General features: G+C 47.7%; 2 protein-coding genes across 2 annotated transcripts in view; both read right to left on the bottom strand.

Annotated features, from left to right (window-relative positions):
* ZBTB11 (zinc finger and BTB domain containing 11) overlaps nucleotides 1–3,200 on the bottom strand; it is a 32,883-nt gene extending 29,683 nt beyond the window's left edge. The window contains exon 1 of the mRNA XM_056109233.1: nucleotides 2,617–3,200. Coding sequence (XP_055965208.1) covers nucleotides 2,617–2,926 — 310 coding nt within the window. The 5' untranslated portion in view covers nucleotides 2,927–3,200. The remainder of the gene's footprint in view (nucleotides 1–2,616) is intronic.
* A 4,348-nt stretch (nucleotides 3,201–7,548) lies between these two features.
* On the bottom strand, nucleotides 7,549–12,416 carry RPL24 (ribosomal protein L24). Its single transcript, XM_056109243.1, has 6 exons — nucleotides 12,341–12,416; nucleotides 12,131–12,206; nucleotides 11,522–11,632; nucleotides 9,138–9,274; nucleotides 8,715–8,778; nucleotides 7,549–7,665 (listed from the first exon to the last, which is right to left on the bottom strand). The coding sequence occupies exons 1-6, from the start codon at nucleotides 12,343–12,345 to the stop codon at nucleotides 7,585–7,587; spliced, it is 474 nt and encodes a 157-aa protein (XP_055965218.1). The 5' UTR covers nucleotides 12,346–12,416; the 3' UTR covers nucleotides 7,549–7,584.
* Nucleotides 12,417–12,944: the final 528 nt, after the last annotated feature.

Genomic DNA, 12,944 nt, shown 5'->3' with positions numbered 1-12,944 from the left:
CCATATGGTCCCCCAAGCACCGCCAGGAATAATTCCTGAGTGCAGAGCCAGGAGTAACCTCTGAGCATCACTGGGTGTGACCCAAAAGGCAAAAAAAAAAAAAAAGAAGAAGAAAAGGAAAGAAAAGGAACTTCCACTAACATTTTTGGGGGTGGGGGTGCTTTGAACTTCACCTGGCAGTACTCAGGGCTTATTCCTGACTCTGCACTCAGGGATCACTCCTGGGACTCTCTTGGGAGCCCAAGCAGGATGCCAAGGATTGAACCCAGGTCAGCCACCTCCAAGATTTGGTCCCTGTAACTACGTATGGTTTCCTGAAATCAGCTAGGAGTGATCCTTGAACGCAGTGTGAGAAGTAAGCTCTAAGACATGCTGGGTGCACCTCCCTACCCAAAAAGAAGGCCCAAAAGGGCAGTCTTAATTTTTTCCTCAAGATATATAATACTAAAGAATAAATCAGAATTGAGGATGTGGCTAAAGCAGGAGTGAATTGCATGCTAAGACATGATTGAGGCCCCAGGTTTGATGCCTAAAGCAGTAATAACAAAAAGTGGATTGGATATTACCCACAGATTGCCAATGCTGGGAAGTAAAATTCTGAACACTAAACCTCATATATCACCACTAAACAGTGGTTGATAATAAGAGAAATGAGGCTGGGGAGATAGGTCAATCTGCTAAGGTCAGGGTTCCATTCCCATGACATGGTCCCCTAAGCACAGTAGGGCCTAGTTCCTGAAGCACTCACTAAGCCTGGAGTAGCCCCTGAACACCAGAAAATGTGGTCTAAAAACAAAATTTAAAGACAGTGTGTAAGGCTGGGGCAATAGCACAGCGGGTAGGGCATTTGCCTTGCATGCGAGTGACCCGGGTTCAATTCCCAGCACCCCATAAGGTCCCCTGAGCACTGCCAGGGGTAATTCCTGAGTGCAGAGCCAAGAGTAACCCCTGAGCATCGCGGGGAGTGACCCAAAAAGAAAAAAAAATTTAAAAAATAAAATAAAGACAGTGTGTAACTATCAGCTGTGTGATCATTATTATTTAATGATGCTTGGTGCTTTTGGTTCTCCCGTCTGTAAAATAAATGTCTCCATCTCACAAGGATTTCGAATAAACATGTGCAAAAACTTGAGTAACGTTAATTTTAGCATGGTAGTGGGATCGGTGTTGAAATACTGAATGTAATCAACGTGAACAACCTTCTGAAAATAAAATTTAAAAAAAAAGTTAACCTTAACTTGATGCTAAGGTCATAATGTATTGGTCCTGTTTAACAAAACAACACAGGACCAATGCTAATAAAAAGCGGCAATTGGCACATTTCACAAGATATCCTTGAAGGAACTTAATTTGTAATACCTTGAAAACAGGAAAAAAAAAAAAAGGAGGGGCTATTTAATCATGGAGCTACACTGCCCTTTTTTTTGTTGTTGCTGTTGTGGTAATGAGGTTATCAAACCTAAGGCTTCCCATGGCATCCCTGATCCTGCGCTGATTTTGAAAGCCACGCAATTTTCTTTTGCAGCCACACCAGGCAGGGCTAGGGACTAGGACGTTGGGGGGAAACACGCAGAGCCGAGATTCCAACCCGGGCCTCCCGCATGAAAAGCATCGGCTCTAGCCAGCCCTCTGAGCCAAATCCCCCATCTCCACAGCCGGAAAAGCACCGTGGGAGGAAAAATAGGAAGAACCATAAAACAGTTTGTCCGAGACAAGCCTCCATAAAGAAGTTCAAGAACCGACGGGGGGGGGGGGGGGAGGACGTGGGGCGCAGAGGGGTGTGAATGAGAAAGCAAGGAAACAGGAAGCCAGGACATGTGCATTTCCTGATTCCCAACAATCACTGTAACAAGTTATCTCTTCGGGGTGGGGTGGTGTTGCCGGCACTGCATAGTAACCACGAGCTGTTCACTGTGTCAAGAGGAAACCACTGGCAACTGAACATCTGCCTCCCTTTTGCGCTTAATCCCGGCCCTCAAAAATTAAAATAATAATAATAATAATAAACGAGGTTCCAGGAGACGATGTGCACAGTCACTGAACTTAATAATCACCCCCAAGAGCCCGCAGTCGTGCCATTAAAGGATCATCCGTGCTTGCGGAGCTAGAAAACCTGGAAGCCGCGGGCCAAACCCTTAACGGAACGCGGGGCAACAGGCAGTCGGGTGGGCAGGGACCCTCCCCTCCCCACCACCCCCCCAAACCGTCAACCCAAACTGGTTCCGAAACAGCACAAAAGGCTCCGCTCCCCCTCCGCCTCCGGAACCGAAGGAAGGAGCCGCAGCGGCTGCAGCAGGCTGAAGGCTGCAGCAGGATGCAGGCGGCGGCGGCGGCGGCCGAGCCAGCGCCCCGCACCTCCCCGCCCCTCCCCGCGGCTGGCCCGGCCCCCGGGGGAAGCCCCCTTCGCCCCACCCCGGGCCAGGGCCCGCCCCCAGCTTCCCGGCCTCCTTCCTGTGGGAAGTGCGGCTCCTTTCGCGTCCCCCACCCAGCGCGCGGCGCCGGCGTGTGGGGGCGCGCGGCGAGTGCGGGCCGGGAGCCGCCGGGCTGCTGCGGCCGCATGCACCTCGCCCGCCTCGGCGACAGGTCCCCGCGACAGGTCCCCGCGGCCAGCCTCACCTCGCCACCAGTAGGTCTTGGACAGGTCGTGCCAGGTCTGATGCCGGGTGTGGTGGGTCCCGCCGGGGCCCAGGTGCGCCGCCTCGATGAGCCCCCGGCGCCGCTCGGGCTGCAGCACCACCTCGAGCTCCGCGAAGGTCTTGCGGTGGCGCTGCCGCCGCTGGTAGTACAGGGTCCCGCCGCGCACCACGTAGCAGGCGGCCGCCTTGCGGATTTTACGCTTGACATTGCCCTCGGTGCCCGGCGCGTACGGCTCGCGCTCGTTCGTCAGGTAGCGCAGGATGGCCCGGTAGCTCTCCTCGCTGGACATCGCTGCCGGGCGGCTCCCCGCGGGCGCCTGTCAGTGGCAGCGCGGGACACGGAAGACAGCGCCCGGGACCGAGGCGGCTGCAGCGGCAGCGCTGACACTGGAGGGGAGGAGCGGCACCGGCGGTGGCGAGCGCTCTTCGACGGCGCCGGCCACACGGAGGGGCGAACGGAGGAGTTGGTAACCGGGGGAACTGCACTTCTGCAGCGCGCGGGATCCGCAGGCGACTGACAAAATGGCTGCTGCACCACCGGAAGTGACGCGAACCAAGGGCACTGGGTGAGGCGCCCGGGCCCTGATTGGAGCGCATTGGTTTTCTGGCTTGCTGAAGCCGGGGGAGTGACGTCAGGACTCCGGGCAGACATTTTGGAAGCGGGTAGACCTTTCCCGGGAGGTCCAACTGCCTTGGGGCAGACATCTTAAGTCCTGGCAGCTTCCCTCTAGTAGGTTTCCCTTCTCGCCCGTGTTCTCCGCGCACGTGTACGAAGGAGCTGGTGGTCGGCTGTTAACCGGTCTTAGACACCCAGGCTCGGAAGGAAATCTACACTTTTTTTTTTTTTTACCCGACGACGCAAAAACGCCACATTTTGGGCATCTGACTTACTATATTCTAGTAAGCTAATATATTCCCGTGATGTTAGCCAGTGGACCCAAGATCAAAGGAAGCTCAATTCACCTGGATATGTAGGTTCCAGTTTACAAGTCTTATAAAATTTTAAGCCTCGTGATGGTAGGAATTACTGTCATTTCTACGGGTCAACCACTTGCTCCACAAACCAACAGAATAGGACATTTTGCTTTTTGGGTCACTCCCTGCGATGCACAGTACTCCTGGCTCATGCACTCAGGAATTACTCCTGGCAGTGCTGGGGGGGAAGAGGGGGAGCATATGGGATGCTGGAAATCGAACCCAGGTCGGCCACGTGCAAGGCAAACGCCCTACCCTCTGTGCTATCGCTCCAACCCCCAGAATAGGATTTTTCTGGAAGAATCCATTTAGAGGCGTGTGTTTTTGTTTTTTTTCTTTTTTTTTTTACAAAGGAAGGCGATCTTGTTTGGAATGGAGTAAGTAGCATTTCTCTTGTAGTTTATAGTTTAATTTACATGTTTGCATGGAGAAAGTTACCAGATTTACCTTACTAAGGTATAATGAACGTAGAGAAAGCATAAGAGACTTGAATTGCGTATTCAGTGTGTAATCGGGGTCCCATTTCAGAACCGGATGGAAGGCGTTTGGCCTCTTCTCTAGAATAAATCCCATCCAATGAAGTTTCCGCCAAAATTAAAATCACACAAGAGCTACATAGGGTGTGGGCCCTGGCAGTAGGTGTGTTTCCAGGCCTTGAGACCCCTCCTCTTACTTAGCCCTGGAATTTGCAGTCTGCAGGTAAATGGAGCAAACAGCAGGGTCACCATGATCATGCACCCTAAGGGAACTTTGTAGGAATTTTAACTGAGTAGGTACTGTCATAGGATGGGAGGGGGGGGGGGTAGGGCACAGCATGAGATAGTACAGCAGTCAGGGCATTTGCCTTGCACACTGCCAACCCAGGTTCTGTCCCTGGTACCCTGTATGGTCCTCCAAGTCCCTCCAGAAATGATCCCTGAGCACAGGACCAAGAGTTGATTCCTGAGCACAGACAGGTGTGAACCAAAAAGACAGCTACCAGGCCTGGGATAAGGCCCCATATACTATTGTTAGGGGGAAGGTGGAGGGGGTAGAAGTGACAGAACCGCCACTCCCCACATAGCACATCATAGATGGCCAGATCCAGTCTGCGCTGAACCAGCACCACCATTCTGCTTTTTAAATAAACTAAAAACTAAACATAAGGCCAGGAATAGGGCTAAAGTGGTCCCTGTTGTTTGATGCTCACACCACCACCACTTGCCAGCTGATTGAATGGTATATACAGATCCTTAAACGCATTAGGGGCAGGTTATAGTACAGGCACTTGCCTTGCATGCGAGGTGGCAGATCATAGTTCTATTCTCAGCACCAAATATGGTCCAAAGCACTGCTGGACATGAACCTCCCCAGAGCCCCCAAAGAAGTTTTAAGCAAACATGTAAAAAATACTCATGCGGAAGGAGGTGTGTTCATGGACTCCCCAGGTGGCTGTCACCCTGTCACCGCCTGAGTTTGGTGCTCTCCAGCTGAGTGTGTGGGCTGAATTGGGATGGCTGTTGGCAATGGGCAGGCAAAGGAAAAATGAGGACCAAGCTGGTTGCTTATTAGTTGCCATTTATTCAATCCCTTGCCCACACTAGGGCAAAATCAACATAAGAAAGCCCTTCCTGACTGCCCATCAGGCTCAGGGCCGAAATACCACCTAGGGGTATTCCAAAGTCCTTTCTGACTGCTTGCAGACAAAATACCTCTTAAGGTGTTTTTCTCCTTTCCTTAGTCCAATAACTCAACATCTTAATACTAGTTATTTCACTGTGGACACAGTAAGAGATACATTGAGGCTTGTAGGGCAGCTCTCCTGGGAACATCTTGCCACAGACTCAGACTCAGGACTATTGCGCTCAGGCCACACTTCAAGCAAAATCTTTATATATAGATATATGTTTCAGGGCCATACCCAGCAATGCTCAGATACTACTCTGGCTCTGCACTCAAGGGTTACTTACTCCAGGCAGACTCAGGGAACCATAGAGGACACCAGTGATTGAACTTGGAGCAGCAACATGCAAGACATTACCCACTGTACTCTCTGGCCCCTTAGGGTTTAATGAGTAAAAGCTTGTCAACCTTGCTTGCTCTAAAACTAAGTTAGAGTTATTAGTTGGGGGGGGGGGGGGGGATTGGTGCTAAAGATTGGCACTCAGTCTCACAAATAAGGTAAGCACTCTACACCTAGTTTTAACTAAAATATTAAACGAGTTTTAGTCATGCTATTTCTTATGTAAAAATAAAGCCAAAATTTTATTGTAATCTGAGTCTTAGGGCTGGAAATAGTTCAGGGGGTACTTGCCTTGCATGCAGCCAAGCTGGGTTCTATCCCTGCATCCCATATGGTCCCCAAGCACTGCCTGGAGTAACCTCTGAGCATCACTTGATGTGGTCCTAAATCAAAACCCCAGATATTGGTGTGCAAGATGTACTTTACCATTCCTTTGGTGCGTCTCCAGCCCAGCAAGGCCTGATTTTAAAATACCAATTCCATCACTCATAAAATGAAGGTATACTTCATAAAATGAAGGTATAAAGTCTAGGGGATTTCTGGTTGTTTGGGAGCCATACCAGAGGTGCTCAGGGCTCCCTCCTAGCAGGGCTCAAAGGAAGACACGAATTGCTGAGTAATGAAAGAACAAGTTATTTGTTCAACTACCATTGCTACGAAAAGGCATGCTCCTTGAAAGATGTGCCTTGGGGGCATAAAGACAGGAGAGAGAAAGGACCAATATGACAAGTTAGTAATGATCACTCTGGACAAGAACTGAGTGTTGAAAGTAAGTAAAGGGGTACATAGGACAACCTTTCAGTTATCTGTATTGCAAACCATAATGCTCAAAAGCAAAAAGTGCCTGCCAGAGGCAGGTGGGGTTGAGGGAGGAGTGGAACATTAACTGGAGACTTTGGTGGTGGGAAATGTACACTGGTGAAGGGACGTGTTAGATTATATCACTGAAACCCAATCATGAACAACCTTGTAACTATGTGCTTTCTCTGTTACTCAATTAAAAAAAAAGATAGATAGATGTGGGTCATGACCTGGGTTCTGTCCCTGGTATCCCATAGGGTCAGCCGCCGAACACTGCCAGGAATGATAATTCCTGAGTGCCAAGCCAGGAGTAAGACCTGAGTGAGCACCGCCAAGCGTGGCCCAAAAACCCAAAATAATAATAAACAGATGACTTGCTCGTTGCATCCTGCAACTTGACACAGTATGGTACTTAAGCATGTGCTCTACTATTTGAGCAATCTTCTTGGCCAATATACACTCCTTAAACATTAGGCAACATACACATGCACATTCTAAATTAATTCGAAAGTTTAGGTGATCTATTTCAGTAACAGTACTATGTCAAACTAGTTCAATCAGATACTTGTGGAACGTTAGGTAAACTACTCAAAAGTTGTGTTCTTTAAATCAGGGTTATGATTCTGGCAGGGTACACACTTTGCATACTTGAGTTTGATCCCCCACCCAGGAGAAAAATGTTACGTCTATTTCCTGAATTCAAGAGCAGATTAGATGAGTCCAACTGTGGCTTTTGTATGTATGATGCTAGAGATTTAACCCAGGGCCTCATTCAGGCAAAGCTAGCTTTAACACTGTGCCACACTGTGGTCCCAATGGATAGTTTTAACCTACTTGACTATCAGCTAAACTTAAAGTGCTGACAACCATGAACAAAAAGCAAATTCTATGTGGAGAAGGTAAATCACCAAGAAATTAATGCTAAGTTTTACCACATGTAGAGATAGTAGAGGAAAAAAATGCATCTTTTTTTGTGACCAAGTTGGATCAATTTATGTACCATCCAATGTAATACAGCCATAATAAAACAAGAACTTAAAAGGCAGTAAAGTCTATGTCATCACCCCTCTACTGTCAAGTAAAAGGTTACATTATTCCTGAGTTTTGCATTAAAAAAAAAAACACAATTTATTATAGTCAGATGTTTATTTAAAATTTGTATTGGTCAACTTAGCGTTTTCCACCAACTCGGGGAGCAGAAACCTTCACAGGCTTCACAATCTTTTGCTTAGGGGCTGCCTTTGTGGGAGCCTGTAAAAGAAAAAATGTTACATTAGCATCGAATCTTAACATATCCAAATAAAACCACCTTAATAATGAAAGTTATTATATATATAACGGGGGCCCAAAGGGCTGGAGCACATATACTGCATGTGGGAGACAGGTCTCACCCAAACAAGTGACAACAGGCGTTAATCACTGGGCATGAAAACCAACACCTCCTCCAGGACCCCACCCCCAATAAAAGGTGAAAAAAAGATACAAACTGACCCGTAGGCTAGGAATAACAACAAAAAGCCCATTTCTGGGGACCTGAGCACTCGTATGGTCCTTTCACATGGCTGACCTAGATGCGATCTCTGGCATCCCATACAGTCGCCAGAGCACTGCCAGGAATTACTCCTGAGTGCAAAATCAGGAATAACTCCTGAGCATCATCAGGCATAACCCAAAAAGCCAGTGTGTGTGTGTCGGGGGAAGAGCCAATTTCTTCATAGTATGGAACTAATAGGCTTAAAATTTCCACTTCGTTATTCTAAACTGACATAACAGTGAGAGAGACTGAGTACTGTCACTAAGACCAAATCTACTTTGCATGCCTTTCACATGGGAGCTCATAGCTGGCACCACACAGTCCTCTCAGCACCAAAGAGTCATCCTGCCTCCCATCACCCTTTATCCTTCTGGTTAGGACTGGCACCCAAAACCTGGGGAGTGGAGGAGGAAGACTCCACAAAAACCAAACCAAACCTAAGGACCCAGAGAGAAGAGATTTCAAGGGCCTAGGTACATGCTTTGACTGCAGGAGCCCAGGCCTAAGTAACCGGATGGGAGAACTCAGCACCGTCAGGTGCCCAAAAACAAGGGGCTAAGATACTCGGGCTGGAGAAGGTAGTCCCTAACACATGGGTAGGGTGTCTGCCTTGCACACGGCCAACCTGGGTTTGATGACAACTTCACCAAATATGCTGTCCCCAAATTACATTTTATCATTATCTGGAGTTACAGTAAAATCTTGCATTACAACTTATTAAATGCAACCCCCCCCCCCCCCCAAAAAAAAACCATGCAAAACTTACCTTAGCAGCAGCCATTGCTGTCTTTTTAGATGCCTGCTTTGCTTTCTTTGCTTCCTTGGCAGCCCTGTGGGTTTAAAAGGCAAAAGCACTTTGCTCCTTAAGAGTGCAAATTAACAAAGACCTAGTGTTTGTGGAAAGTGAAATTATATTCCTTACCCATCTCCATTATTTGTAAAACATTCAAAGCCCAAAGCTTGTCAATATATTTCATTAGGCTATGTAACTAGTTGGTAGCTGTAGTTTCACATAGAACTTAAGCAGATCATTTAGGTTATAAATCTGTATTTTAAAGTCTAAATATTTCTATCAAACCCCTACAAATATTATCAAAACACAACATACCAAATTAGGTTCTGTGCCTATACCCCTACACATACCCTCCCACCCCAACAGCTGAAGTCCTTGTAATGAAAGATTCCACACCTGATAGCTTGTTCCCGTTGGGCCTTTCTAACTTCAGGTTTCTGATTCCTCTTGGCCATTATATCAGCAAGAGATGCACCAGTGATGGCCCTTTGGAACTTGACTGCCCGACGAGTTCTTTTCTTCTGAATTTCTTCCTACAAAGCAAAAAAAACAAAAGCATACTCTAAATCTTGCTTTACCAATTTGAGGGAGAAATAAATTCAGAAGGATCTCTAATTGTCTTTAGCTCTTGGGCCACAGCAATGTAGTCTGTGACAGAGTACTTGCCTTGAATTGTGAAGCCCAGGATTAGACCCCTCGCCCCCAAGATCTCAAACAGTAGAAAACACCAGAGCAATAGCTTATAAATTATTCTGCACAGCCTGGCAAGCTACACGTGACATATTCGACATGCCAAACACAGTAACAAGAAGTCTCACAATAGAGACATTACTGGGCCTGCTCAAGCAAATCGATGAACAACGGGAGAACAGTGCGACAGTACTGGAGGTTAGAAAGTTGGCACCAGCCATTATCAGGCAAGGTCCCCTTTCCGTTTGTATCCTCACATGGCATAAAGGGAAGCCTCTATGGTGCTCTGCTAATAGGGGCATAATTCCAAAAGGGCTCTGCCCCTTTAGGTATCTTTGCCCAAAAGATCCCACCTCCCTTGGGACTGGAGTGATAGCACAGTGGGCAGGGTGTTTGCCTTGCACAAGGCTGACCCGAGTTTGACTCCCAGCATCCCATATGGCCCCCGCAGCACCACTAGGAGTAATTCCTGAGTGCAGAGGCAGGAGCAATCCCTGTGCATTGCCGGGTGTGACCCAAAAAGCCGGGGGGGGGGGGGGGGTCCAAATGATTCCACCTCCCAATATCAATGACATTAGGATTAAATTTCAACATGAACTGGGGGTTGGAGATGAAATAGACAAAACTCAACAGTCCTGTTTCTCTCCCCCCACTCCGGGGCATATTTATAAAAAACATACATTAAATACTGCAAAAAAGATTTTTTTTTTGCTTTTTGGGTCACACCTGGCGATGCTCAAGGGGTTACTCCTGGCTCTGCATTCAGGAATCACTACTGGCGGTGCTGGGGGAACCATATGGGATGCTGGGAATCAAACCTGGGTTGGCCATGTGCAAGGCAAACACCCTACCCACTGTGCTATCGCTCCAGCCCCAAATTCTGCAAATCTTAACACCTCCACTTATGAAGTGGTTAAACCATTTACTACAATTCTGGCCATTTTTCAGTTAATGGCCATTAAACATACGGTAACTACAAAAAAAGAAAAGGGGTTTGGAGGAAATCGTGAAAGGCACTTGCAGGTAGGCCATCAGTTTAAAGATGAATATCCCATCATATATTATCCACTGGCATATGTGAAATTTGGGTTATTTCAACTTTTTAGCCATTGTGAATGATGCTATGAACACTGGGCAAAGTCATCACAGCTTGAGCCCCTGCTCTGAACTCTTAAATATCTAAAAGCGCAATTCTTAGATCATGCATAACGTACATTTACCTCTAAACAAGACCAACTCTTCCTCCCCCCCCCCCTCCAGCACCACCTTACATGAAAGCTACTAACAAGGGTTGATTTCTCCACGGCCTTACAAACTGTGATCAAGTCCCCTTCCCAAAAAACAACGGCTAGTCTTCCCTAATGAGTGTGAAGTACACTCAAATAAAGTTAAATATAAAATTTTTCCTTCCTCTACTTTTCCATGTCCTTTCACTCAGGAAACATTCACTAAATATCCCTAACACTTCATAGGGTTCCCAAGCCTGCCAGGAGTGATCCCTGATAAAGGTCTCTCACCCAGATGCTCAATATTCTAAGTTTCCTTAATGTTGTTGCTAGTTGTCAAAATACTCAAACTCCCCCCCCCCCCCAAATAGTTCAGGTTAGGTGCCAGAGAGACAGTATAGCACATAAGGTACTTGCCTCTTACACTGCTGACCCAGATTGGACAACAGCACCTCATTAAGGTCCCCACAGATCCCTTAACACAGAGCCAGGAGTAGGTCCTAAACACCAGAGGGTATGCCCCCAAAACAAAACACAGTACCTCTAGCCAAAAGAGCACTCCAAAATCAAGTCTGGCAAAATGAGTTACTATTTTACTTTTGTCGCACCAATACCAGTATCTTAAGCACTTCCACGCTGCCAGATAATCCAAGTGTGTTTAAAAGAAAATAAATCTGACCTGCAGAGGGTTCCTTCCAAATTTCAATTCATTATTTACTATGAGTCAGCCGTTACTAATAACTGACATCAGTAATTTCCTTTCCTCATCAAGTGTATTTTCACACTTACTCATTTAAACGCATCAGCTTTACAGAGCAGCTAACAACCCCGTGAAAATCAGCGTGCATAACTTATTTCTCTTACCGACTGTCCTTTTTTGTGCTTTCTTCTGTAGAGGACAGTCCAGTTTATTTGCCGAGGATTTCTCTTGGAAAGGAATGCAGACTCGCATTTTGCATTAAGAAACTGGAAAACCTGGAAAACGTTCAAAGTAGTTACCGATTCAATTATACGATGTATAAGAGGCTGCAACTGGAAAAGCACCTGTAACATTATGGCAGCTAAATGAACTTTAGTTATGCCAAAGTCATACAACTGCCACCAAGATCTTTTTGCATTTGGTTCTGTCTTTTCCCCAAAGCACGCAAACTTAAGCTCACATAGCACAGGAATAAATGGGATGAGTATAACGTATATGTGTATATATACACATATAAAATTCCTTTTCCTTTCCCTTAGAGGCTTAATAGCCACAAATAAACCAGATCTCGGGAAACCATTCCCCACCCCACCCCCACCGGAATACTTAAGCCCCACGCCTTACTTCCGGTCTCACCCGGGATCCGAGCTCCAGAACGGCCTCACTTAGAAACTCCCGACCCAAACACGCGGGGCGAACGGAACCCCCCTGGCCCGAATCGCAGTGGGCTCTCCTTTGAGGCCCACTGGCAGCATCTTGGCGCGGCTCGTTACCTTTCCGTCGGTCCTGGCGTAACGCCTCCCGTGTCCGGGGTAGATCTTGTACCCGCTGAAACTGCACAGCTCGACCCTATCAAAGCAAAAAACGAAAACCGAAAACCCGTTAGAGAAGGTGTCGACGGCCTAAGGAAGCCACGTCCGGGGCTCGGGAGCGGGCCCCAGACCGACGATGGACACGGATTGAACATCAGGGGAGCAGCTTACTTCATGGTTGCAGCTCCCGGGAAGGACGAAAGATGGCGAAGAGAAGGAGAGGATCATGGGAAGAGACCTTATAAGACGAGGGGTGGGGTCAAGCCCTTCCTCCAATTCCCTCGGGGAGCCGCGGCGCACGGTGATGACGCAACGACCACAGCCCGCTGCGCTCATTGGCCGCCGCGGTCTTTGGCTAGAGGAGGAGGAGGAACATCCGTGGCCACGCGGTGGGGTCTTTCCAGCTGTCAGATCAGCTGTGGGCTTTGGAGTTACTCTGTATCCCGCTGCATTCGCTTGTCCCAGAGCCGTCGCCCCGCTGCAGGAAAAGCGAAGCCGCCAGGGTCCCTCCTGTCTTATAATTTTTGTGACCCGCCGTCTGGTACCCCGCAGGTTAAACTTAAAGACACATTTTTGCGACACATTTTTGCGCGACACATTTTTGCGCGAAAAGGATGTCCAAACTGTCTCAGGTCCTGCAAATCCGGTTGAGTGTGATGGCTCTTTGCATTAATTATAAATGACGTGCACGGGATGCTTTCTTGCGGCCAGGAATGATGCTAGAGCGTTTACAAGCATTAATAAGTTGCGTTTACAAAATCTGCGCTAAACGCCC

This window comes from Sorex fumeus, unplaced genomic scaffold (assembly GCF_029834395.1).
Source record: "Sorex fumeus unplaced genomic scaffold, SorFum_2.1 ptg000265l, whole genome shotgun sequence".
Taxonomy (NCBI): Eukaryota; Metazoa; Chordata; class Mammalia; order Eulipotyphla; family Soricidae; genus Sorex; species Sorex fumeus.
The sequence above is the reverse complement of the archived record's forward strand: the minus strand, read 5'-3'. Positions and strand labels throughout refer to the sequence as shown.